The 27,579-nt window shown below is 24.7% G+C and overlaps 5 protein-coding genes across 7 annotated transcripts in view; 4 read left to right on the top strand and 1 right to left on the bottom strand.

Moving 5' to 3' along the window:
• Nucleotides 1–6,781, top strand: part of LOC127279202 (prolactin-releasing peptide receptor-like) — a 44,770-nt gene extending 37,989 nt beyond the window's left edge. The window contains exon 3 of one of the 2 annotated variants that reach the window (XM_051301430.1): nucleotides 6,373–6,781. The gene's annotated coding sequence lies outside the window, so the exon portion shown is untranslated. The remainder of the gene's footprint in view (nucleotides 1–6,372) is intronic. The other variant, XM_051301429.1, reaches the window with a different exon arrangement.
• Nucleotides 6,782–13,535: 6,754 nt separating this feature from the next.
• Nucleotides 13,536–14,658, top strand: LOC127279209 (uncharacterized). Its single transcript, XM_051301438.1, has 2 exons — nucleotides 13,536–13,869; nucleotides 13,947–14,658. Exons 1-2 carry the CDS (start codon nucleotides 13,689–13,691, stop codon nucleotides 14,420–14,422), a joined length of 657 nt encoding a protein of 218 aa, XP_051157395.1. The 5' UTR covers nucleotides 13,536–13,688; the 3' UTR covers nucleotides 14,423–14,658.
• Nucleotides 14,659–14,782: 124 nt separating this feature from the next.
• LOC127279203 (replication factor C subunit 3) lies at nucleotides 14,783–17,626 on the top strand. The gene is made up of 5 exons (XM_051301431.1): nucleotides 14,783–14,961; nucleotides 16,282–16,419; nucleotides 16,504–16,669; nucleotides 16,745–17,063; nucleotides 17,155–17,626. The coding sequence occupies exons 1-5, from the start codon at nucleotides 14,875–14,877 to the stop codon at nucleotides 17,510–17,512; spliced, it is 1,068 nt and encodes a 355-aa protein (XP_051157388.1). The 5' UTR covers nucleotides 14,783–14,874; the 3' UTR covers nucleotides 17,513–17,626.
• LOC127279211 (succinate dehydrogenase cytochrome b560 subunit, mitochondrial-like) lies at nucleotides 17,590–20,224 on the bottom strand. Of its 2 annotated transcripts, none has more exons than XM_051301441.1 (6): nucleotides 20,126–20,224; nucleotides 19,432–19,481; nucleotides 19,288–19,344; nucleotides 18,910–19,112; nucleotides 18,691–18,833; nucleotides 17,590–17,812 (listed from the first exon to the last, which is right to left on the bottom strand). In XM_051301441.1, the coding sequence occupies exons 2-6, from the start codon at nucleotides 19,449–19,451 to the stop codon at nucleotides 17,708–17,710; spliced, it is 528 nt and encodes a 175-aa protein (XP_051157398.1). In that variant the 5' UTR covers nucleotides 19,452–19,481; nucleotides 20,126–20,224; the 3' UTR covers nucleotides 17,590–17,707. The 2 variants fall into 2 exon arrangements, with proteins under 2 accessions (XP_051157398.1, XP_051157397.1); XM_051301440.1 differs by lacking the exon at nucleotides 20,126–20,224 and adding an exon at nucleotides 19,603–19,679.
• Nucleotides 20,225–20,585: 361 nt separating this feature from the next.
• On the top strand, nucleotides 20,586–27,439 carry LOC127279204 (mitoferrin-1-like). Its single transcript, XM_051301432.1, has 5 exons — nucleotides 20,586–20,734; nucleotides 23,328–23,613; nucleotides 23,689–23,913; nucleotides 24,675–24,885; nucleotides 25,254–27,439. The coding sequence occupies exons 1-5, from the start codon at nucleotides 20,618–20,620 to the stop codon at nucleotides 25,447–25,449; spliced, it is 1,035 nt and encodes a 344-aa protein (XP_051157389.1). The 5' UTR covers nucleotides 20,586–20,617; the 3' UTR covers nucleotides 25,450–27,439.
• Nucleotides 27,440–27,579: the final 140 nt, after the last annotated feature.

Raw genomic sequence — 27,579 nt, forward strand, 5'->3', positions numbered from 1 at the left:
ATCAAAGAATAGACAAAATTTCCTGTGCTTCAAAAAAGAATACACCTCATAATTAATTAATTTTTTATATATGTAAATATAAATAGAAATGAAAGAAAAATTAAAACACTTAAAGTTAAATTTAATTATGGTAAAGGCTAAAGTTTCTTCGTTATATGAATATAGTGTTTTTCCTGTTTTACCATCAGTCGGTAATGTATATTTCTATGTCGGTAATTTTTATATCGTTTTTCCTGTTTTATCATCAGTCGGTAATGTAGATTTCTATGTCGGTAATTTTTATATCGTATTTTTTCCTGTTCTATCATCAGTCGTTAATGTAGATTTCTATGTCGGTAATCAATTTTTATTTTTAAAAAAATTAGTTTTAACCCTGTATTTAAAAAAATATTACCTTTTTCGATAATATTGAAGGTTTTTTTTTTAAATTTGTGGTCCCCCATGTTTAATACTTAAAAATTGCGATACTGCATCAAAAAATAGACAAAATTTCTTGTAATTCAAAAAAGAATACACCTCATAATTAATTAATTTTTTATATATGTAAATATAAATAGAAATGAAAGAAAAATTAAAACACTTAAAGTTAAATTTAATTATGGTAAAGGCTAAAGTTTCTTCGTTATATGAATATAGTGTTTTCCTGTTTTACCATTAGTCGGTAATGTAGATTTCTACGTCGGTAATTTTTATATCGTTCTTCCTGTTTTATCATCAGTCGGTAATGTAGATTTCTATGTCGGTAATTTTTATATCGTATTTTTCCTGTTTTATCGTCAGTTGGTAATGTAGATTTCTATACCGGTAATTTTTATATCGTATTTTTCCTGTTTTATCATCAGTCGGTAATGTAGATTTCTATGTCGGTAATCTATTTTTATTTTTTAAAAAATTAGTTTTAACCGTGTATTTAAAAAATATTTCCTTTTTCGATAATATTGAAGGTTTTTAAAAAAAAATTTGACAAAATTTCCTGTGATTCAAAAAAGAATACACCTCATAATTAATTAATTTTTTTATATATGTAAATATAAATAGAAATGAATGAAAAATTAAAACACTTAAAGTTAAATTTAATTATGGTAAAGGCTAAAGTTTCCTCGTTATATGAATATAGTGGATAGGATTACCTAAATAGGTCGTTCAAGTTTAATGATTATTGGAGAGTATATAACATTTTAACAAGAAGATATGAATATTTGGGTGGTCGCATGTTCTACGCGGAATCACTATATATATAAAAGACACATTACATCGTTTGGAGAGTGATCAATGATCTCAGGTCCTAATATGTTTGATGGCTCAAACCCTTTTGACCTTGAACACTAGGACACATTTTAAGATCCTTTCATTGATAACGTGTTAAATGACAAAATCGATATACATATTTAATTTTACATATATCTATAATAAACCGCGACGTGTATACAAAAAGAGGTAAAACATATAATTTTACAGTTCCATACCATTCTTTTTAATTTGAATTTTTTTTTATGATTTCATAATAATTTTTCTCTCCAACTAAACTGTTTGAAAACTCTTTAATGAACATAACTTTCTTTATAAATCATCATTATTAGAAAAGTCACAACGCATTCTCTAAGAAAAATTATCATAGAAGAACACTTGTTTCATTTTGTTAAAAAAAAAAAACTAATAAATTTATTCTCTTATCGCCGGAAATTGATTAATAGTTCCGTTTTATAGCATATATATATAACAGGCAAGATAATTTATTATATACTATATTTACATGTTTAATGACTTGATTTTTATAATGTTTATCAGAAGCATAAGTAAAATATTATGTCACTCGAGAGAGCTTTTTTTCCCGAAAAAAAGAAAATGTCTAAATTGCACAAGGAATTTTAATCATAAACAAAGGAAGTAAGAATGAAAATTCATTAAACCAAAAAAAAAATACCTTCTCCCCTTTTTGCTCTTTTTATTTTTAAGCTAAAGTACTGAGACGTGGTGCGCGCATCATCCCTTCTTTTCTGCGGTATGAATATTTTAAAGGATGTGCGCTTTTTAAGGAGAAAAAGCGTACACTAAAAATCTTTGCATTATCATATTCTCCATCTCATATTCTGGAGCTACACTCGAAAATTACAATTTAACATATTTTTAAACAAAATTAAACACTTTTTGCGTTCTCGTCACATTTTTAAAGTGAAATTATATAATAAGAAATTGTTAGAAATAATATAATTTGATACAGAATATTTATTATTAATAATAATTTAATTAATAATAATTAATAATAATAATTTATTTTTAATTTAATTTAATTTAATTTTTAATTAACAATTAATTAAATTGTTTTCTTATTCGTTATACACTGAAAAAAAAATTTATTTGATTCAAATACTTCAAATTATTTGAAAAATATTTAATTGGTTCAAATACTTTTTATTTGGATCAAAAAAATATGTATTTGATTCAAATAACTTGAATTATTTGAATCGTATTTATTTGAACCAAATAAATCGTATTTGGTTCAATTAAATAATTAATTGAATTAAATAAATGAATTTATATAATACAAATAATGAGTTACTTGAAACTATTCATTCATTTATTTAACTCAAATATTTCGTTTATTTGATACAAATAAAAAGTATTTGACACAATAAATTTATGTAATTGATTCAAATAAACTGAATTATTTAATACAAATAATTCATTATTTAATCCTAATACACTATTTCATCAAGACAAATAAAAAAATATTTCAATCGATTAAATATTTATTTGAAACGATAATAATGATTTAATTGAAACAATTAATTTATTTATTTCACTCAAATATTTCGTTTTATTGAAACAAATAAAAAGTATTTGATACAATAACTTTATTTAACTGATTCAAGTCAATTAAATTATTTAATACTAATACACTATTTTATCAAGACAAATAAAAAAATATTTTAATCAATTAAATGTTTATTTGAAACGAAAATAATGAGTTACTTGCAACTATTAATTTATTTATTTCATTCAAATATTTCATTTTTTTGATGCAAATAAAAAGTATTTGATACAATAAATTTATTAATTCTAATTAATTAAATTATTTAATATAAATAATGCGTTATTTAATGTTAATAATGCGTTATTTAATATTAATACACTTTTTTATTAAAGGAAATTAAAATATTTTGACCAATTAAATATTTAAGTGTAATGAGAATAATGAGTTATTTGGTACTATTCATTTAGAAATGGAAGAATTAGTAAATAAATATGTTATTTATTCAATTCAAATTTTGATTTATTTGAATCAAAAAATTCTTACATTTTATGCAAATAAATTATATGTATTTGGATCAAATAAAATAATAATTGCCTCAATTAAAGAGGTTTTAGTTTCAATTAAAACAATTACTTATAACAAATAAACGAATATTTGATTCAAAAAAATTTTTAGTTGTTTCAAGAAAAATATTTTTTTAATGCAAATAAATATTTATTTGATTAAAAAAACATACAGTATATTGAATGAAATAATTTTCATAATTGATTTAAATAATTATTTATTAGCTTTGAATATTCCATTTATTTGATTTGAATATTTTGTATATTTCATTCAAATAACTATTTATTTGATACGATAAAATAAAATACTTAGGTTTAGTAAAAGTGTATTTAGTTCAAATACATATTTATTGGATAATAGACAAGTAAATGATGTATTTGGATCAAATACTTTTTATTTGATCCAAATAAATTTTTTTTCAGTGTAGCATTAGTTTGTCTGACGCAAGCTGTTTTTTACTACTTACTAAAGTCAGCCAAACTGACTTTTCTCTATTATAAATTTGTTTCGTTTCTAGAGGAATAATTTCAATTATAGAAAAAAAATCTCAATTGGAAAAGAATACTTTCAATCAAAAAAAAAAAAAAAAAAAAATTATCATCTTAAATAAAAATAATCCTCTATTTTTTAGATGAATATTCATATATATATTAAATATAAAATGTAAAATTAAATGTTGAGCGGAATTTTCTTCTCATTTTAAGATTTTATTTTTTTCGGTATATAAAGCAAGATTAATTAATTTAATTCAGGAGGAGTTAGTCAAATAAAAAGCTGACAATTTATATATATATATATATATATATATATATATATATATATATATATATATAAAACAAACGGTTTTCTCCCGAATTGGATTTGAAAAGTAGGTCCTTTTGCAATTGACTTATATGCAGCTTAGAAGAGAATTTCATGTTTAATATACTATAGGACTCTCTCTCTCTCTCTCTCTCTCTTGCACAAAACTTGTTTGGAAAGTTGAACAAGTAAAATAATCAAAAGTTTGAATGAAAATTGGACTACTTTGCACTCTGAGGTTTTTGTCTAACAAACAAAATAAAAGAAATATATAAAGAAAAATAATGAGAGTACCATAGGCATTTTTTTATTTTTTATTTTTTCTTTACTTTCAACTTTAACTGCAAATTGAAAATGGAATGTAATATTGAATGAGAAAGTGATACTGATTCCCATGAGAATAAGTATGGTATAACGTCATAAAAGTCAGATAAGAATTATGTAACGAGAAATTGAAAAATTGAAAAATATCACCAAAGTAAGTCTTGTATGTCTCTAATTCGAAAATAATATATAATAGCTCTAATTTCAATATTATATATTGAATTTCAATAGATTTCATATATTTTTCAATTCATTTTGAAATTCAAATTATTTTCTCATAAATGACAATTTATTGATTAAAAAAGTTTGCTTTAAAAAATGTCTAGAAAATATTTTTTTCAAAAAGAAATAAGAATATTTTTTTTTTATAATATTTTTCATATAAATAAGTTTTATCTGTGTCAATCTAAATCTTTCACTCTAATATAAAAGACTTTTAGGAGTCACATAAGGATAGTAAAAGAATATATCCCAGATAATCGGTGGGTAACAATACCAGAGGGAGCTTTTAATCCAAACTTTTCCAGAGTCTCTTTCTCTCCTCTTTTGAATTAGTTAAAGAAAGCTTTATACTATATATATATATATATATATATATAAGAACTTTTGGTAATCATCATTATATCAAATATAATTTACTAGAATTTCCTTTCTGAAAACATTTTTGTGGTGAATTGCTACGGAAACGATTTTTTAGATTTTTGAAATATAGGGGAGTAATATAATATACATAAGTAACATGGAAAACAGGAAATCGAATATTGATCGAAAGAGAAAAATGTTTACAGTCAGGTGAGTTGCTTATAAGGTTGGGCGTTTCCCTTAAGGGCTTAAACGGACCCTTCTTGAAACCTTGACTTTTTTTTTCTCAATCCTCCCAAAAAGTCATGATCGTCTTCTTTTTTGTCAGTCGCTTTTCTTTCCAAAACGTCTCTATCGTTCGTCGCATTATTAACATTTTTTCAATACAAGTACTTGAGAATTTGTTTTTAATTTTCTTTTATTATTTCAGAATAAAAAGGTTCTTTATAATTTGTAAAAAAAAAACATCTTGTGAAAGTTGAGTCTATTCAAAAATAATAACAGGGTACAACTTTCTTAACTTTTAACTTTCAACCTGATCCATTTCAATATCTGCCAGATGGTACTTGCGCAAACTTTTATTTCCGGAATGCTTTTCATTCTATTTATTAAAGCAATATAGAATATAATATACATATATATATATATTTGTATGCTTGTTATAGCTCCAAGTGCAATTAAGACATTCACATAAATTGGAAGCGTTAATAACATAGTTTCAAAGAACGTTATTAAACGTTTTTGTATTTAAATTAACTGAATACGTTCCTCCTTTCTATTTTGGTTTTTATAATTTCTCTGATTCTCTCTTTTACTCCATTTCCAGAATTATTCCTCATATTTCCAAGCGAAAATCTTTTTTTTACAAAAGACTGTTTTTTTTTACAAAATATTTAATAACAATAAGAAACAGCAAAAAAAAAAGAACTAATTGTGTTGCGAGCTTTTGGTAATAGTTTATTTAACGAGAATTTAAATTTGTTCCTTTTTTAGGAAAAATGTTTCTAAGCTCGAAAATTTTATTAAGACCACCCAGATAGTAGGTAAGCTTGCAGCGCAATGTTGCCAATCTTGCACGGCAAATTTGACGCAAGCTTACTGCAAGCTTCAAATGTTCGGCCAGGTGGGACATTTGAAGCTTGCAGTGCACTTGCGGTAAGTTAGCCGTGCAAGGTTGGCAATATTGCGCGGCAAGCTTGCTGCAAGTTTACTGCAAGCTTACGTGCCATCTGTGGCAGATACAAATGTTTGTATTTGATCTTAAAAAGGTTTATTAGTTTATTAGTTATTAGTCTTTCAACAATATAACAGATAGTCGTTAACATGTTTTTTTTCTTCAATTTCAGATTATCATCCGAGGTGCGAACATTAAAATCGATAAACAAGGAACAAGTTTCAGCAAATATATATCCGAATGTACGCTTAGAATGAAATGAATTCAATTTGTTATAATATACTCACATAAAAAAAAATGAAATTTTTCAAGAATGAGACATGTCAAGAGAAATATCATAATATCAAAACAATTAGAAAACTAGTAATTTAATTTATATAAATTATTATTAAAAATGACAGTTTAGATGTTTAAGTATAATTATATATACATATATTATTGTAAATTCAATTTATAAAACAGTATTAATATAATAATAATTTCTAATTTTGTAAAATAATATCACGTGTTAAAGTTTAAAATTTAATGCGAAAATTTATATACTGCATGTTGTAGTTTATTAAAAGAAAATTTCTCTCCGATTCAACATTGTTCACTATTATATATATATATTAAAATATATTCTGGAACTGATTTTAAAAAATTCAAATTTCAATCAAAATGCGAGAAATATCAAATTATTCTTTTATATTTATTTGAATATAATGAAGATGAAATCAAAAAGTTTTGTCTCATTTATTATTATTTTTTTTTATAACTGCGCATTTGTGTATGTAAAAAAAAAAATTAAAAAATAAATATAAATGTAAACTTCATTGATGAAAAGCCAATATGAAACATTGACTACTTTTTCATTTAACTCCTCATCAAATTTTCAAGATTTATATTTAAAAGTTCCATTATGATTATGTCAACACCCAGTGAGTCTGTAAAAGATCAATCAGTATTAAAATTTACTCCTTGCTGTTACGCTACCATTACTTGAAGTGAAAACATTGCTCTTTTAATTAAAAGTGTTGTATAAAATAATCAATCTTTTTTTTTATATATAGAAATAAAAAAAAAATACTTCAAAATAAAAATAAATAACTTGTGAAACGAAATATATATAAGAGAAGAAAAATAAGTTTTCAAATCTTTTTATAAATAATATTTTATTTCTGATTATTTAAAAAAAAAATGTTTTTTTTTTATGTAGTTTTTCTATACAGCGATTTTTCATTTTCTGCTTTTCAGAAAACACGTTTCAAGGAGAAAAAATAAATGACCATTTCGTGCTCTTTTGTAAAAGGAATCCCAAACCGAAAATAAGATTAAGAGGACTTATTGGACTCTGTAATCTTGTTTAACATCAAATTTTTAATATATCCCTTTTAAAAAGAACTTTTAATTGTTCTTATAATTACTTTTCTAAAAAAAATTTAGAATTTAAATTAAATTAAAATAATTAGAATAATTAAGGTCATTCAAAATAAGTCGTTGCTATTTTTAGAAAATTTTGGTTTATAGATATTATTTAGAATGTACCAAAAAAAATATACCAAAAGTACTGGAAATTTTATAAAATGATTGACAAAAATAATTTAATTTTAATGAAATTAACGCTTTAGAATATAAAAAGTAAATACTAATAATAATAATAATAACGAGAACTAGTAAAATTAGAGTTTTCTTACGTATATCCATTATAAAAGTTATTTTCCAGCTGCTCGCCCTCAGAATTGTCGTGTATCAAAAGAATCAAACTTTAAAAGTCGATTTATTGCCATGCGCAGATAACCATGAATTGAAAGTATATATATCTATAATTTTTCTCTCGAGTTTCAAATTTAAATAATCCTATTATTTGTACAGAATTTAAAAGATCAATTTCACATGAATTCGCCCGCATAGTTAATGAATTTCACAAAACTTTATTGTAGTATTTACATAGGTTGCTTATGTCATATACTTTGAAAAACTTTATAGATAAAATATTGTTTTCCAAATAAAGTAAAAAATTTATTATTTTAAAGCAAAGATTTATAAAGAAAGAAGATAAGCAACACTATTTTCTAATCCACTTCGAATCATTTTTTTTTTATATAACTACATAAGAATATAATTAAAAAAAAAAATAATTGTTTTTACAGAAATTATTTCTAATTTAAAAACATTTCCATATTCAATATTGAATATTCAAACTGGCCTGTCATTTACAGAAATGTCCGGGAAAATCGCACTCAACACTCCCAGTAAAAGCACTCACGTCTTCTCTGTCCTCTTTTATCTGGATTAGCGAAAGAATTATGACTCCAATAAACTTTTCTATTTTCCTTTGTGATAGAGCTCTAAAATGTCCAATCACTTCTTGCAAAAAAAATGAAGAAAAAAACTAAATACAAATGATTTTGGAAAACTACTTTTTGACTAGTTTTAATAAGACATATTTTTTTTATAATATACTTTTAAACTTGTATGTGAATGGTTAAAAAATAAAAAAATTACCAACCTAGAAATATACCTTACCGTCTGATGCTAATTTTTTGAAAATTTAAAAATTACCGGCACAGAAATCTACCTTACCGACTGATGGTAAAACAGGTTTTTTTCGAAAAATGAAAATATAAAAATTACTTATATAGAAACCTACCTTACCGACAGATGGTAATTTTTTGGAAAATTCTAGAAATTTTTTTACTATCGGTAAGGTAGATTTCTATGTCGGTAATTTTTATATTTTCATTTTTCAAAAAAAACTGTTTTATTATCAGTCGGTAAGGTAGATTTCTGTGTTAGCATTTCATTATTTTTCAAAATGTTTACCATCAGTCGGTAAGGTCGATTTCTGTGTAGGTAATTTTTATTTTAAAAAACTGTTTTACCATCAGTTGGTAAGGTAGATTGCTATGTCGGTAATTTTTATATTTTCCTTTTTCAAAAAAAACTGTTTTACCATCAGTTGGTTAGGTAGATTTCTGTGTCGGTTTTTCTCTATATTTTTCAAAATGTTTACCATCAGTCGGTAAGGCAGATTTTTGTGTAGATAATTTTTATTTTTTTTTTTTTAAAAACTGTTTTACCATCAGTCGGTAAGGTCGATTTCTGTGTAGGTAATTTTTATTTTAAAAAACTGTTTTACCATCAGTTGGTAAGGTAGATTTCTGTGTCGGTAATTTTTAAATTTTTATTTTTAAAAAAACTTATTATCAGTCGGTAAGGTAGATTTATGTGTCGGTTTTTCTTGATTTTTTAAAATGTTTACCATCAGTCGGTAAGGTCGATTTCTGTGTAGATAATTTTACTATCAGTTGGTAAGGTAGATTTCTATATCGGTAATTTTTATATTTTCTTTTTTCAAAAAAATTGTTTTACCATCAGTTGGTTAGGTAGATTTCTATGTCGGTAATTTTTAAATTTTTATTTTTCAAAAAAACTGTTTTATCATCAGTCGGTAAGGTAAATTTCTGTGTCGGTTTTTCTCTATATTTTCAAAATGTTTACCATCAGTCGGTAAGGCAGATTTTTGTGTAGATAATTTTTATTTTTTTAAAAAAAAACTGTTTTACCATCAGTTGGTTAGGTAGATTTCTATGTCGATAATTTTTAAAATTTTATTTTTCAAAAAAAACTGTTTTATTATCAGTTGGTAAGGTAGATTTCTGTATCGGTTTTTCTTTATTTTTCAAAATGTTTACCATCAGTCGGTAAGGTAGATTTCTGTGTAGATAATTTTTATATTAAAAAACTGTTTTACCATCAGTTGGTAAGGTAGATTTCTATGTCGGTAATTTTTATATTTTTATTTTTCAAAAAACTTTTTTAAAAAACTTAATTTAATACAGTGAAACTCTCGTATAACGGACCCGCATAATTCGGATTCACGATTTCATCGGTTTTTTTTCCGGTCCCTTGAAATCCGATGTACGTGGATTTTACTGTTTGTGTTTTTTTTATCACGAAAAAGAGTGTGAATGTAAATGCAATTTATTTTTTGAATTAAATAACGTAATGAGCTTCTATTTTAAAATGAAGGAATTTGAAAATTTATTTCCAGGGAGGATTTATTCTTGTTTTTAATTACAGTATATATATATATATATATATATATATAATCGACTATATATACAAAAGAATGTAATTAGAATGAAAAAAGTCGAAAAATTGAGTGTGAAGAAAAATTCAAAACTTTTCCAATATCGCGGGAACAAGAATTTAAATTTATACTTAACAGAGAAAATTCAAGTGTTTTAGACATTCTCTTCAAGAAATGGTCCATTAAAGAAAGAAATTGTAAATTGATATAGTATATAATACAAAAAAAGTATTGTTGAAAAAAAATATAAAGCTAACTTAATTAAAATTGGAAACTTAAAATATAATCTTACTTTTAATAAAATACAATTAGTGATTACAATTAATTAACAATAATATTGAATGAAATAAGGTCAATCAAAAGAAAAATTGTATATATATACTTTAAGAAGCCATTTTTCAAAGGAATATCGTGATTGTTTTCTTCATAGTATACAGAATACTTGAAGGATTTCAATGAAAATAATTTAAAAGAGAAACAATATTAAGAATGCAACGGAATCTCTTTCTTATTTCTCAATATTTCGAGAATATAATTCAAAATAAAGAAATAGATTAAAATATTTTCTTCAAAAAAAAAAAAAAAAAAAAAAAAAAAATTTGTTAATATTTAGCTAACTAATACAGAAATAGGAAATTAATTCAAATAAGAGTGTGTTCCCTCCAATTTGCAAGATATTGTATTGTCAATATTGTAAACGTGACTGAATTTCAAAATGATCTATTTAAGAATTAATAAATTTAGGGAGAAGACCTTATTATACTCTTATGAGTTTTCAGCTCACGATTTTCTTGCCTTATTTCTTATCAAAAAAAAATGTTCTAACTGAATTTTCGTAACGAAATTACATATAATATAAAAGAAGTTATTCATAATTTTGGATGTCAGAGTTACTAACAAGACAGAAATTCAGTTTTTTGATAACGTGAGACTCTATAAATGTATATTTAAATAAATGAGAATCGGAGATTTGCGCCTCTAAATCATATTCTGATAAAGACCAAACAATTCTTGAGGTGCATTCCCTCTACGCAAATTTGTGCCAATTGTCGTGTCACGTAGGAGAGAGACATCAATGCTTGATGCAATATACTCAATATTGCGTTAATCAAAGAAGAAATAAAATCAAATTTTCGAGCTTTAAAATTCGAAAACGCGTCAGAAAATTAATACAAATTCAATCTGAACAAATTCATATTTCAATAATTCAATTTTATAAAAGTTTATTAGAATTTTACTTTTTTCGAATTTATTTTTCGAATTAATGTTCAATCAAAATTTAAATTAATCAGAATTTCTATGTAATCAAATTTTTATTTATTATTCTTTCATATATAATTTTCATTTTTTTATTCGAAAGAATTAATTTTAATACGAATTTTTATTTATCAAAATTCTTATTAAACACTAGAATTTCGTCTGACTCGAATTTTTAAATGACATAATAGAATTTTCATTAAACCAAATATCCATTTTTGTCAAAATTTTTATTAACACAAAATGTCATCTTAAAATTCAGAAATTTCATTTATTCTATACATTGAAAATTGGCAAATAATCAAACGGCAGAAATATTTCGGCGCCAATTTTAAAATTGACCAATCATAAAACTGTCAAGAAAATTGTGATTAATTTTAAAATTAGCGCCGAAATATTTCTGCCGTTTGATTATTTGGCCATTTTCAATGAAGAATAAATGAAAATTTTAACATTTCTATTAAATGACATTTTGTGTTAATAAAAATTCAAACAAACAACGATTTGGTTTAATGAAAATTTTGGCATTTAAAAATCCAAGTCAGACAAAATTCTAATGTTTAATAAGAATTCTGATAAATAAAAATACGTGTTAAAAAAAATTATACGGCTATTACGTATCAATTTCGGTGTATCAATTACGGTGATCGAAATTACGTGTATTTTGAAGATATTTTGCCCGCCGTAATTGAAGTCAATGGAAATCTTAAAAATGTTTCAATTACGGCGAGGGTAAAATTTAATCTTAAATAATAAAATTAATAATTATTTAAATGTACAGCTTTATTAGTAATTGTATTAAAAAGAAGATAAAAATAATTTTTTAAAATCATTTTGCAACAGTTTTATTAAATATAATAGTAATAATTGTTATTTTTTATAAACGCGCCGTAATTGATATACATTTACCCTAAATAAAAATTTCATTACATAGAAATTTTGTTAAGTATAAATTTTGATTAATTTAAATTTAATTGAACATTAATTCGAATAAAGTAAAATTCTTTTTAATAAAATTCTTTAAAATTAAAATTATAAATAATTCACATTATGGAATAATTATATGCGCCCTGCGGTTGCGTCATCGCGTAAGTCGAACCAATATAAAAAAAAGGCATCCTAATGAAGACGAAGCTTGCATAATGAATTTCGAAGAGCATAGGAAATGAACTAAAAACATTGACAAATAACGAGCGATTTAGTTCAATTTCATTAAATATAATTAAATTTAAAACCTCTGTTCATTGTAATTTAAATAGTCTTCAGTATATATAATTATTTAAGAAAAGAAAAGATAATTAAATTTATTATTTAAATTCAGTTATTATATAATTATAATAAATTCAATTTTAGAATAAAATGTAATAAAATTCATAAATGAAAATACTTTGCATAAATTATTTGATGTAATTTCATATTTTTTGTCAAATTTTTGTTTATATCATTACAGTCTATTTTATTCTCATAAATTAAAAAAAAAACTTTAATATTGATTACCAACAATAAATAAAATATTTTTCCACAAGGATAGTGTTTATAATGAAACCAGTTCCAATGCTGGTGGGAAAATTCAAAAGAATGTAAATAGTTTCTAAACAACAAGAAATTGACTTTTTTATGAGTTTAAACATAGTTTCCTGAAAAATACAATATATAGGTACGCACTAACGGAAACTTTTTGCAAACTCTATAAAAAATTGAATTTTAAACTTTAATTGTTCTTTTAATACAGTTTAAATTTATTTCATAACTATATAGAAATTTCATTTTATTTCCGTTCTGCTATAAATTATGTTTATTACAATTAGAATTAATAACACAATTACAAGAAATTAAATTTAAATTCTCTAAATTAGAAATTAAATATTTTAAGTAAGAATAAATGGAATTTTTAAATTTTCAAAAATGTGGTTTGGAATTAGTCAAGTGCTGACATCTATTCATTCAACGCCTAACCTTCAATTTCATAAATCTGTCTGTAGTAAATAATAAAAGAATGTAGTCGAGAGTCGAGATCAAGTCAATCAGTTTCAGTTTATTAATGATAATATTATACCGTTAAAATTAACACCGGTTTATTGCTGTTACGTCTACTGTTTTAATTAATTTACGTATTTTCTACTTTAATAACATTTTACTATTCAAAATTTCTAAAAATGAGTGTTGATGAAAATAAAACATATACTTTCAAACTTTATGTCTACAAAAATCAAAAAGAAGATGAAATTCGCAAATTTGGTTTAAAGACAAATGAACTTTCTTTTGAGAAAATGGTGGAAACGTTAGAAGCCATTTTTCCCTTAAATCAATTCAATAAATTTACATTACTATGGAAAGGTAATTTTTTTTTTTTGTTCATATATACATATTTTTATATAAACCTGTAATTATTTCACAAAAATATTTTATTTCAGATAAAGAATCCGACATGATAACTTTGTCAAGTTCAAAGGAATTTTCGATTTTTGAAGAACACGTTATTAAATCAACAGACCAAGAGATAAAACTTTACATTAATATTGAAGATGAACTCTATTCTATTTCGAAGAAATTTGACAATTGTGGATTAAAGGTCAATTACACTTGTAAAACTTGTCAGAAAACTATTATTCCCAAGTGTACAGATTGTTTTAAACAAAATTTGCCACAAGAACGTAAAATATTAAATATTGTTGATCAATCATTGAGTAACATAAATCGAACAGATGATAAAAACGAACCAAAAGCAATTAATACATTGAGTACAATTAAACCTATAAACAATCAAAAGGGTTCTGATTCTCCTGCTTTTTCTTTTGGTTCATCAGTAAATTTTCCATCTAATTCTGATTTTAAAAAAACACCAGTAAGTTTTGGTTCACCAGGAGTCTCAACAAATTTGTTTAAGTGATTATATTTAATTTATAACTCAATGTGTTAAAAGTATTATATTTTTTTTAAAAATTAATTATGTGATATATATTTAATTTTTTTTATGAAAATTCTTCACGACACTATTATTGTCAATAATATAATGTTTTTTCATAAATAATCTAATTCAAGTATAATAATATAAGAACCAATTTTTATACTATTATGAATAATCAATGACGATAATAAATGAATAAAGTTTAGTTTTTTGTAAAATATTGGATATTTTTATTTGATAAGACATTTTCTAAATTAAATTCAATTGTAATTCTATTATTTAAAGTTAATAGATATTTGTAATTTAAATTTTCTTTTTTAAAAAGAATTTAAATACAAGAACTAACCTAACCTTATTTGAGAACTCAAAGTCAGAACGCAGTCGTCGTGCCGGTTGTTTATGCAAAAACTTATTGTCAATTATAAAGTTACAAAATGAGTTTGTGGGTTGATAAATATCGTCCTACGAGTCTTAATAAATTGGATTATCATACACAGCAAGCGGAATATCTAAAAAATATGGTAAATATGTTTTACTTTCAGTTATTTAAATTTTGAGGTTAGAATAATGCCCGCCAAAATATTGTTTTCGTATAATAATTTTTATATTTTAATCTATTTCGTAAAAAATAGTGCCTTTAATTTATTATTCACATTTTTTTTAATTAAAAGCTATTTTTTTAAATTTAATCATAGATATGAATAATTCACCTACTTATATATGAGGCATTCTATTTCAAACCGTACCACCTACAAATGACTATCGGAGGTAGAGCACTTTTCATACCTAATTTATTTTATTTAAAAGTCTTTAAATATAAAATGTAAATAATGCTTTTAATAGAGAATTTTTCAAGCTTTAAGATGGTGTAAGGCTTTATTTTTAAAAAAATTTAATTCTTGGTTTAATTTGCATTTAAAAACTTTCAGAGTTAATTTCTCAAAATATGTCATTTTCAATTTTGATAAAATTTGTCTCAAAAGAAAAATTCAATTCTCTAGTTTCTACCATCCAAAGATTATAATGGGCTTTTCAGTGGATCCAGGGAAAAAAAATAAAATGTAAATTCACTTTTTACTGAATTTTGCGTAGAAAACGTAACCCTCTTGAATTTCACGTCAGAGTCAAAATCATTTGTTTTTTTTTTAATTCTGTTAAAAAGATCACTTTGTCAAAATTGTAAAGCAAAAATATAATTTAATAATATATCTTTATTAGTTAAATTGTTATGTATCTTTTATTATATATAATTATGTTAGTAATATAAATAATATCAAATTAATTACCATTTTGAATTTTATTGTAAAATGAAAGTAACAATTTTTTAATTTAAAACTTCTTCGAGGTTAAAATAAATTTACCTTTTTAACAATATTATTTTTAAAAAAACAAATGATTTTGACTATGACGTGAAATTCAAGAGGGTTACGTTTTCTACGCAAAATTCAGTAAAAAGTGAATTTACATTTTATTTTTTTTCCCTGGATCCACTGAAAAGCCCATTATAATCTTTGGATGGTAGAAACTAGAGAATTTAATTTTTCTTTTGAGACAAATTTCATCAAAATTGAAAGTGACATATTTTGAGAAATTAACTCTGAAAGTTTTTAAATGCAAATTAAACCAAGAAGTAAATTTTTTTAAAAATAAAGTCTTACACCATCTTAAAGCTTGAAAAATTCTCTATTAAAAGCATTATTTACATTTTATATTTAAAGACTTTTAAATAAAATAAATTAGGTATGAAAAGTGCTCTACCCCCGATAGTCATTTGTAGGTGGTACGGTTTGAAATAGAATGCCTCATATGTATGTAATTACACTATTAATTTTTCATTTAAGGTTCAAAAAGGAGATTTTCCGCATTTACTTGTTTATGGACCACCGGGTGCTGGTAAAAAGACTCGAATAATGTGTATAATAAAAGAACTTTATGGAAGTGGTGTTGAAAGAGTTCGAACAGAAAATATGCATTTTGAGGTTAATATCAAAGAATTTTAGAATAAGAGTAAACGAATTTTTTGTCATCTCGCTCGAATTATATTTTTTTTTTTTTTATTGCAGACACCATCTAAAAAGAAACTTGAAATAATGACAATAAGTAGTAATTATCATATTGAAGTGAACCCAAGTGATGTTGGAATTTATGATAGAGTAGTGATAATGGATCTTGTTAAAACCACTGCTCAAACTCATCAAATTGATCCAAGTGGCCAAAAAGAGTTTAAAAGTGATTATTTATTATTATATAATATCTAGACATAATAAATATAATAATTTTGAAAAATTCTCAATTTTTTTTCAGTCGTTTTACTAACAAATGTAGATCAATTGACAAAGGATGCGCAACATGCATTACGTCGAACAATGGAAAAATACATCTCAACTTGTCGATTGATTCTCTGTGCAAATTCCACATCAAGAGTACTTCCAGCAATTCGATCACGTTGCTTAGGAATACGCGTACCCGCGCCTACAGTACCGGAAATAAAAACAATTCTTCACTCTATTATTAAACGTGAAGGGCTGAATTTACCAGACGAATTGGCAACTCGATTAGCTGAAACAAGCGGTCGGAATTTGAGAAGAGCGATATTAATGATGGAAGCGTGCAAAGTTGAACAGTTAGTATAACAAAAAAAAAAAAAAAAATTGTTTTTTATAATTGAAAATATATCATTTTTATTTCTAATATTTATATTATTCTCTTTTCAGATATCCTTTTACTCTTGATCAAAAAATTACTGAACCTGACTGGCAATTATACATTCGCAATACAGCAAATTTAATGGTTGCTGAACAAAGTCCAAAAAAACTTTTAGAAATTCGCAATAGACTCTATGAATTATTAACACATTCAATACCCTGTGATTTAATATTTAAAGGACTTTTGCAAGAAAGTATAAAAAATTGTGATCTTCAATTAAAAATGGAAATAGCAACAGTTGCTGCAGAATATGAACATCGAATGCATCGTGGATCAAAAGCAATTTTTCATTTAGAAGCATTTGTCGCAAGATTTATGAGTATTTATAAAAAATTTCTTGACTCCTCACTGGAAAGTTTTGTTTAATATATTTTAAGAAAATTATACATTATCATTCAATTAAATTGTTTTTATATTCAATAAAACGTGAGCTTTGTAAATGCTACAATTTTTAATAAATAACTTTTATTTTATACGGTATACAGAAATTTTATATTTACCTTTTGTATTCTAAAGGATAATTTAATATTTTTCATTTCCTTTATTTTTTTTTAAACTAATTTACAGAATTGCAAGTGCCAATGCTGCACCAACAGACAAACCAGTAACTAAATATCCAGTCGAGTATACTTCTTTGAGTGACAAAAATTTGCCTAAATCCCAAGCCTTGAACAAAAATAATGATTAATTAGGAATTAGATTAATTAATTAGCATTGAAAATTTTGGGGTGGTATAGATTCTACACAAATAAACCCTACACGAGAAAATTGCGCACCGATAATTTTACAAAAAAAAATCCTACACTTGGGCAATAAGCAAAATAAAATTAATTAACAATTTTTTACTTTACACAATTAAATCAAACATAATTTTATTCTACACATTTAATTGCACACAGGAAAACCCTACACCGTTAACTCTGAAAAAAAAATTCTACACAATAATATGCGGAATAAAATTTAAAAACAAATAATAAAAATTCTAAACGATTAAATACTACAAAATATAACCGTACAAATTAAATTGCACTCAGAAAAACCCTACACGATTGCACAAGAAGATTCTGCACCTTATATACTTACTCATAAGTATGTTTATTTATGAAAAAAACAGAGTTGCCATGTCGACTGTGTAGAATATAAAAAATTCTAATTAACCATGGAGAGTTCTGCAGAGTTAATCGTGTAGGGTTTTTCTGAGTGCAATTTAATTTGTACGGTTATATTTTGTAGTATTTAATCGTTTAGAATTTTTATTATTTGTTTTTAAATTTTATTCCGCATATTATTGTGTAGAATTTTTTTTTTCAGAGTTAACGGTGTAGGGTTTTCCTGTGTGCAATTAAATGTGTAGAATAAAATTATGTTTGATTTAATTGTGTAAAGTAAAAAATTGTTAATTAATTTTATTTTGCTTATTGTCCAAGTGTAGGATTTTTTTTTTGTAAAATTATCGGTACGCAATTTTCTCGTGTAGGGTTTATTTGTGTAGAATCTATAACGCCCCGAAAATTTTAGCAGTAAAAAGGATTTGTTTTTTTTACCAAATGACGAAGTCCATTGGCGTAATGATACGTAACAGGAAGGGCTAAAAGTGCTTTTGCTATAATAAGAACAGCTGACGGAAGACACCAGTGTTCCACTATATTAATAAGACAAGGAATTCCACCAGGAACCACCAAGGTACCTAAAATAATATATATATATAGTTATAGTTTTTTTTTTCTTAATTTAATTTATCCTAGTTACAATGTACAACATACCAAATCCAAGAGCCATCGCATAAGATGCTAATATAATTCCAGTAGTACGATGCGTCAAAGAAAGCATTGATGTCAATTGTGGTTGGTAAATAGTTAAATGTGGCGACATTGGCCGCTTAAGACGCATATTTTTTTCATCGTGCGATTCAACAGTAGTCGAACATGTAGCGCGTATCACAGCAGTTTTCGATACTGCCAATGGGCTAAAAATAAAAAACAACATATATAATAATTAATTATACATTTGATATAAATTATGATTTTAAAAACCAATAAATACATAATACAATTGTTTTCTTATGTCAATTTAAAGCCGGTATATATGTATATACATATAGTATAAATGACTACAACAATATAAAACATTATATAACTTACGAGGAAGTGTATAATCCACGAAATTGACGAAACTCCAAATTTCGACGACACAAAAGCCTAGAATTATTAATAAAATTCAAATGCTCTATTTAGTCAATAAAAAGAACAATAGATGTTTTTTATTTTTTTAAACAAACATAATACCTGGTGAAGCTCAGTGCCATTGTAAATATTTTTGTAAGACACTAAAGATGCTGAAAATTGATAGATATTATATTATAAAAGAATGTCTTTTTTGTTACTTTATATTGTTAAACAGTGAGAATTATTTTTTTTAGATTCTGTCAACATATTTATATTTTATTACACACTTACGTCAAAAATCTTGAAAAAAAACATCAATGCACACAACAAGCAGTTAGCAGACGAAAAGACTATTACAGACAGCGCCTCTAGTATTCACAGAATGAAACGTTTTAAATAACAATTTTACTTTTTTAATAATTTTATAGAAAAAAAGAGGATAACCAAATGTCAAATTATAAACAAACTAAAATCTGATAAAACAGAAGAACAAATTGAAATCTACCGAATATTTATATTTTTTTTTAAAAAATAATTCTAACGAAATTAGAAAAAAAAAATATTGCAATTTTTGCAAAAATCGCGAATTTGAAAAGTTACTTTTATAATCACGAGAGGGTGCTGAAATTTAACCACGTGGTTTGATGAGCGCATGCGCGCCACGTGCTCTAACATATAACCTTACTTTTCTTCTGCTTTAAATTCTTAAAATCTTTTGCACTTTTTAACACTTAGGTTACAATTTGACTTTAAATTACATCTTGTCATAGTTAAAGAATTGTACCTCGTGAAATGCATAAAAACAATTACATACCTTCTAATAACGTGAAAAATTGAAGAGGGGATTTTTTTTTAATAATTCCCTGTCTGCCGGGAGTGTATATTCAGTTCAGCAACGCGGCCTCATTTGAGCCACATTAGAACCGAGTACGAAAGACGCCGTCAATGATTGCGTTCATGTCTTTCGCGAAAGATAACTTTCGCGAATTGACTCGCGAAACGTAGTCAAACTCTCATTATTTATAAAAAAAAAAAAAAAAAAACAAACAAATGTAAATAGTGTGTGTTTTTGTGAATGCAACTTCGCTTTGAAAAATCAGCAAAGTTCTGGACTCTTCAATATTTCGAATCACGTAACATCTCTCGTTATCTACATAAGAAATACTCTTATCAATTAATTCATATTAAAAAAAACCGGCAAATAATTCTAATTCAAGAAGAACAACGTTTATATTTGAATGTATATTGGATTTGAAAATAAGTCATTCGAAGAAACTGTTAATAATAAGGAATTAAAATTGAAATCATGAATATAGACGACTATGAAAGTTTGCCTACATCATCTGTGGGAATCCATATGATTGCGGGTGCCTTCGCCGGGATCATGGAACACTGTGTCATGTATCCTCTTGACAGTGTCAAGGTAAATTTTCACTTCCATCCAGGTTGAATCCTTACATAACCTCTTTACATTTCGTCGTTTCTTCATCATGCGTGTTTTAATCGTCATAAATGCGTCACTATCATTGTACTTCTCATCAATATATATATATATATATATATATACATATATATTTCTTTAAGAAAAAAATCTATTGTAATTTTTTCAGTTTTTCAAAATGTTTAATTATTTGTTAAAACAGTCGTCATTGTCAACTGGGGGAAATTGTAATAAATTTCTATAGATTGTATTTCCTTTTCAGAGAAATCGGAGATATATTTTAAACACAGTCATTTAATGTTAGAGGAAATATTATCAAGGTTTAATGAAGTAAACAAGTCGAAAATTCTGCGAAATCATATTCTAACAATTTATTACAATAATTTAATCGTGATAATGCAAAAATGACGAAAAAATCAAAAAGTTTTTGTGACATTTGCAAAACTTATTTAAAATACAGTCATGCCAGTATTATTTTGAAATTAATTATTTTATATTTTATTATTTACGTATTTTGCTTTTTAGATAAAAAAAAAATATTTTTTTAAATAACATTTCTCGTTCGTTATTCTATTGACACAGGTGCGGCATGCGCCAATCATTTATGCTATATAAAGTATATTTTAAATTTTAAAACAAATTTCAAATATTTTATCAAACTTAATAGTTCTTTAATTATATTAGTTAATTACAATACTTTCATTTCGCATGGAATCATTATCAGTATGTTACAGTTAGGAGTAAAAATTTTAGGTTAGAGACGTGGCCTACTTAAAAGAGTATAAGGAAAAGCGAAAGCCAACCGCTTGTGAATAATTTACATTTTTAGTGAGCATAAAATAAAACTAATTCTTTCTGACTCGAGTAAGGAAATAATTATAGTTCGAAATTTCTGATATAGCTTAAAAATGTTTAATTTGAAAAAAATTATTTATTGTTTTCATGTAAATAAAAAAAAAACTAGTAAACAAATTTATACAACTATAAAGGATGTAAAACTATATTACATTATTAAAATATATAAATGGAACATTAAGTTTAATTATATTATATAATTTAAAAAAAAAAAATGTTTAATATGGACTTTTAAATGCATTCAAAATGTGAAAAAAAAAAATTTGCAAATGCATATAATTCATATGAATAAGAAATGCAAATAGTGTTGAATATTCAGAAACTTTTTTTAAAATCTAAACAAAAATTTAATTGAATAAATTGCTCTTTTATTAGGTAATCATTCTATTTTGAAATGGAAAATACTTTTTTATATTTAACAACAAGTATTGTCAAGAAGTTTATCTAAAACCATGATATTGATTTTGTGAACATTCCTAAGCATTATTTTCATTTAATTGATTATGTAGTTTATATTTTACAAACTATACATTTTTTTATTATATGTATATAATATTATAATATATAAAATTATAATATATAAAACTATTATAATTCCAAATATATATTTATCATGAAAGATAAATATAATTTTACTATCCTTTGTACGTTAATTTGAGTTTAGTATATATTACAATTGTGTATTCATTTATGATTCACTATTTTTACCCTTTATGTGAAGCAAATTATTAATAACAATAATTGTAAACACGTCCTTGTTTATTCGATTATTTCTTGTTTCTAAAATATAATAATCGATTAATTTATATTGTGTGAGTTTAAAAAAAGAATTCACAGAAAAAAAAAAAAAATTAAGTAAAATTACGAAAATATTGCATAACTATTAGATATCAATAAAGACAATTCAATTGTTATTCAATTTCATTTTTGTAATATATTACATTAGAAAAAGAAAAAATAACGCGCATTACTCTATTTCAATACAAAATTCATAATTCTCTGTCAGTAAAAAAGAAACAATATACTCTTAACACTTCTTGTATTCCAATTATATTATGTATATTATATAACTAGTCTAATGTGGTTGATTCTATTTTTGATTCTCTATTGCCAGTCACAACTTATACTATTGAATGCTTGTTTTAAATTTAATATTTAAATTTATTTAAATAAATAGGTACATAATACAAATTATTATCAGAAAATTGTTTATATTTCTGAAATTGGAGAACAAAACAAATTTTTTAAATTAAAAGATCGATTTTTTATTAAATTCGAAAATACATTTTTTTTTTATAAAATTTTCAAATCATTATTTTGTTTTTCTTTTTTTTTCGTAGAAAAATTTTCTATTATTTTTAATGTCAGAATTAAAAGATTTACTGCATGTCATAAATATTTTTCTGCAAGTCACGAAATGTATTTTTTGATCTCTTTTTTTTTTATATTTTGTTATTTCATCTTTGTCAGATTGAATTACGTAACAATGAGTTTTAAAAAAAAAAAATTTATTCAAAATTTGAAATTCATTGGGTAATTTTAAAAATATTTCTTAAATCGAATATTTGCTATTATTTCAAATTAACAAATTCAAATTTGACAATTGACTATTTGAGTTAATTACAAAATTGAAAAAAAAAAATTTTTGATAATTAAGTAATAATATAAAAAATATTTTTTGAAGCTTAAAAATTTGACAAAAGGATTTTTAATATTTCAGACAAGAATGCAGACAATAACACCTGGTCCTGGAGGAGGTGGAGGAAGTATTTCGTTAGTTTTGACTAGAATGGTGCGACAAGAAGGAGTTCTAAGGCCGTTTCGTGGAGTTGGTGTAATGGTAGCAGGAGCTGGACCAGCTCATGCTCTTTATTTTTCCTGTTACGAGTTCCTGAAAAATACAATGCTCAGCTACAATATTGCAACACACTTTAATCCTCTTATTTACGGAACTGCAGGTTGTGCAGCGACTTTCATTCATGACGCAGTAATGAATCCAGCAGAAGGTTTGAATTTGACAATATCCTTAATTTTTTTTTTTTGAAATAGAAAAAAAAAATATTAATTATCATTTTTTCTAGTGGTCAAACAACGTCTTCAAATGTACAATTCGCCATATCGAAATATAATGAGTTGTATTTTACACGTGTATAAATCTGAAGGAATTATCGCCTTTTATCGAAGCTACACAACACAATTAACTATGAATGTGCCTCTTCAAAGTATCCATTTTATTGCTTATGAACTTTCTCAATCATTTACGAATCCACGACACGAATATAATCCTTTGGCACACGTTGTTTCCGGTGAGTATTATTATATTTAATTATTTTGTTCATTAATAGATAGTATTTTGAGTTTTTTTTACTTTTTTATTTAAAAGAAAAATGTTTTAAAGAATAAAAATTATCGAATGATGGTAGGATTTTAATAAATAAAAACTTTTTTTTGCAACAGTAACTTGTAAAGTTGGATTTTACTCACAGAAAACTGTGTATAGTTTTACTAATTTACTTTACGCAATTCTAGCGATGCGTAAAGTAAATTTCAGTAAAGTGATTATTGTACGTACTACACTAAAAAATAGTATTGAATCAAAAAAACCTATGTACTTGACCGTATTTTATACCAATATTTTCTTGATCCAAGAAAATTTTCTTCAAACTAAAAATTTCTTGGATCAAGAAAATATTGGTATAAAATACGGTCAAGTACATAGGTTTTCTTGATTCAATACTTTTTTTTCAGTGTAGAATTTACTTTATGCTTTGTTGTGACTTAATTAGAGAGGGCTGCCAACTTATAATTTTTAATTGAAACTTTTTGAACTCTCAATTTAAAAGTTTCCTACAAAAAAAATCGTGCATAAATAATTTATCACGTTTTATAATTGTTCTCAAAAAACAAATAGTTCGTTTTAATAAATATATTTCAAGAATAATGTACTTTGTCGATAAATTCCTGTAGAGTATATTATTTCCTAAAAAATAATTTACTAAAATTGCATTAAAGAGGAAATTTCATTAAAAAAAAAAAAAAAAATACGTCAATTTTCTAATAATTTCAGGTGCAATGGCGGGAGCAGCATCAGCAGCGGCTACAACGCCTTTGGATGTTTGCAAAACACTTCTTAATACACAACAAGCCGGTGTTCGACCTCAGGGCATGATTGAAGCTTTCAAAATGGTTTACAGGTTAAAAGGTGTCTCTGGCTATTTTCGTGGTCTGAATGCACGAATTTTATCTCAAATGCCAGGTGCTGCTATTTGTTGGTCGACGTAAGTGAACTTTAAATTCAAAAATTCGCAAATAAGAATATTGTAAATAGTGACACAATTTATCTAAAAATTTACAGAGAGATTTTTTTTCTTCCTCCTTTTCAACATTGTTATACATTTATACTCTTTATCAATCAAGCGATAAATCATATCTTCTTTATATCAATAAAAAATTCTCATTTATAAGATAAAGAGATAACAGATTTTTTTTCACATTAAAAAATTTCTAGATTTAAAAGAAATTAACGGATTTTTGTAATTAGAACAAAATTATAGATTTTTTTTTATTTTATTTGAAAAATATGAATATTCATCTAATTTTTAGAAGAATAATTGTTTTTTTATCATGTAATTGACGTATTTTACAGGTACGAGTTTTTCAAATATATTTTGCAACGAAATAAAGATTTGAAACGCATGACACCAGAGCCAAATAAATCGGAAGATTCGCCGAGTATGTCAGGATTTCAACCTCCTATTACACGAAGTACTTTTCAAGAAACAGGACTCTATTTTCAACAGCAAACATCGTCACCAACTTTATTGAAAGTGACGAGGAGTTAAGTGTGTCCTGGAATTATGTTAAGTATCCATCCGGTAAAACGAAACTAATATATTTTGTGTTTCGAAAAAAAAAGTTTATTATTATTGGCAAAAAAAATATGTTAGTTTGTTTTTTTTTCTTTTTTTGTTGATTCAACCGTTGTTACGATGATAAAAAAAAAATAAGCACACATGTATATTTCTTGGATAGTTATTATGACTGTAAGTCAAATAAGAGTATCAAGTGCAGGTCGCTGACTCAATTTAAAAAAAAAAGAAATTTTTGTATCCTTCATTATATGTCTGTAGTACAAAAATAATTTTTATTTTATTTTATGTAAATTATTCTCTCGAGTAAATAATGCGATCGGAAAAAAATATTGTGAACAATATCCACGAAAATTGTTTATGAATAATATTGACTGATTTAAGTCAATTTTGTAAATTGCTATATGTGATTAAAAAGAAGTTGCTTTAGAGACTTGTTGAAAAGTCAAATATGAGAAAAGGAAGAAGAAAAATGAATTCTTGTGGGAATATTTTATTAGTCGAAACTGGAAACAATAATTAAATACTAAGTACCAACTCTTTCATGTTTAATAATTAGATTTTTAATAAATTAGAAAAGTTCGAGTTGTGTTTTAAAGCTCTATAAGCAATGAAAAAAATGGTATTTTTTCAAAATTTTCATCTTGTCGTGGATGTTGTAGAAATTTGTTGAAAAATTACTCAATTGAAATGAATGTTGCTGTCGAGTTACAAAATGTTTGTCCTCTATACGCAAACTATGTCATCGTAACATTTAATTAAATAGCTGCCATTAAGAATTTTAAAATATAAAAAAAAAATTCCCAGAGATCAATTAACACAGATTTTTCTACTGTTTCAAGTTTCATCGAGCGTAAAATCAATTTTACATGAAAATTAAGAGAAAAAACATCAATGGGAGGTTTGTAAACGATTTGTAAAAGTCGGATAAAAAAAAAAGCTTTACTTGACTTAAAATTGAGATGTTATTTATTGTTCTAAGGAGACAAAATAATCTTTGTTTTCCACGCGACGATCATAGAAATGTTAACAATGAAAATTATTTTTAACTTTTACTAAAACACCTTTAAAATTTTATTTTAGCTTCTAAATATTTTGTTAGATTTAATTTACATACATATTTTGTTTATGTACAATCAGTTTGAAAAATGAGAAATGATGTTTGTTATATACTTTTTTTTTTATATGATCTAATGATTGATTTGTAAATTTCTTAAGTTTTTAAAGTTCCTTTATATACGTAAAGTTTATAAAAAAAAATTCCCCTATGAGTAAGATTTTTAAAGTTCCTTTATAAATAAAAGTTTAACAAATTTTTTTGAATAAAAATTTTCAGAATTAAGTGACACTTACTGTAATTGAATATGCTCGAATCATCACTTGCACAATATTGCTTCCTATGGCTGTGATGTTGACTTTAAAACATTGATGTTGACTTAAGGAAGTAATATCATGTAAAAAAAAAAAAAAAAAATTGTTCATTCACGCCATACTCTATTTATTGTTAATTTAAAAAAAATCAAACGTTTCTTCTACTGCTATTTATATAAATTATTATTGGCATCGTTAGATTTGAATAAGTAAAAAATTTCGAACAAAAAGAAGCAAAACACGACATCTTGCACAGCATCTTGGCTTTAATACTTTATTATTATAAAATTTTTATTTTTTATTATTTTTCTTTTTAGAGACGATTCTCACATCTCTTCATAAACTTATTCGATTTTGAATCTTCCTGTAAAGACTGGTGAGAATGACTTTATCAAGAGATACTCGATGTAGATTTAGACTAATGTGTAAATAGGACGCAGGCTCCCATTAACAATATCGGTAAAAAAAAAAAAACTAAGAATGATATTGTTCTAGAATATAATAAGAATTATTAATTATAATCGAAACATAGCATAAAAATATTGAGCTAAAGAATTGTAAATAAATAAATAATGCGATTATAAAAAATTAATGTACCTCATTTTTTTAAATTATTCCTTTCTTTCACTGTAAGTCACCTTTTAATTGCAATATAATTATTAATCTCGAATACTTTCGTTTTGTTTACGAAAATTCGATAGTTATGATTTTTATCAAGTTTATCAATTTAAA

This window comes from Leptopilina boulardi, unplaced genomic scaffold (genome assembly GCF_019393585.1).
Source record: "Leptopilina boulardi isolate dan_hultmark-lab unplaced genomic scaffold, ZJU_Lbou_2.1 LbouV2_214, whole genome shotgun sequence".
Taxonomy (NCBI): Eukaryota; Metazoa; Arthropoda; class Insecta; order Hymenoptera; family Figitidae; genus Leptopilina; species Leptopilina boulardi.

Bases quoted from the DNA above. Each gene is read 5' to 3' on its own strand.
- LOC127279209 (XM_051301438.1), top strand. From the start codon at position 13,689: ATGAGTGTTGATGAAAATAAAACATATACTTTCAAACTTTATGTCTAC. The intron at 13,870-13,946 runs GTAATTTTTTTT...ATTTTATTTCAG, and splicing joins ATTTACATTACTATGGAAAG to ATAAAGAATCCGACATGATA.
- LOC127279203 (XM_051301431.1), top strand. From the start codon at position 14,875: ATGAGTTTGTGGGTTGATAAATATCGTCCTACGAGTCTTAATAAATTG. The intron at 16,420-16,503 runs GTTAATATCAAA...TTTTTATTGCAG, and splicing joins CAGAAAATATGCATTTTGAG to ACACCATCTAAAAAGAAACT. The intron at 16,670-16,744 runs GTGATTATTTAT...ATTTTTTTTCAG, and splicing joins TGGCCAAAAAGAGTTTAAAA to TCGTTTTACTAACAAATGTA.
- LOC127279211 (XM_051301441.1), bottom strand. From the start codon at position 19,451: ATGGCACTGAGCTTCACCAG. The intron at 19,113-19,287 runs GTAAGTTATATA...TTTTATTTTTAG, and splicing joins CGTGGATTATACACTTCCTC to CCCATTGGCAGTATCGAAAA. The intron at 17,813-18,690 runs GTAAAAAAAACA...TTTTTGTTCAAG, and splicing joins CCAATGGACTTCGTCATTTG to GCTTGGGATTTAGGCAAATT.
- LOC127279204 (XM_051301432.1), top strand. From the start codon at position 20,618: ATGAATATAGACGACTATGAAAGTTTGCCTACATCATCTGTGGGAATC. The intron at 23,614-23,688 runs GTTTGAATTTGA...CATTTTTTCTAG, and splicing joins AGTAATGAATCCAGCAGAAG to TGGTCAAACAACGTCTTCAA. The intron at 24,886-25,253 runs GTAAGTGAACTT...CGTATTTTACAG, and splicing joins GCTGCTATTTGTTGGTCGAC to GTACGAGTTTTTCAAATATA.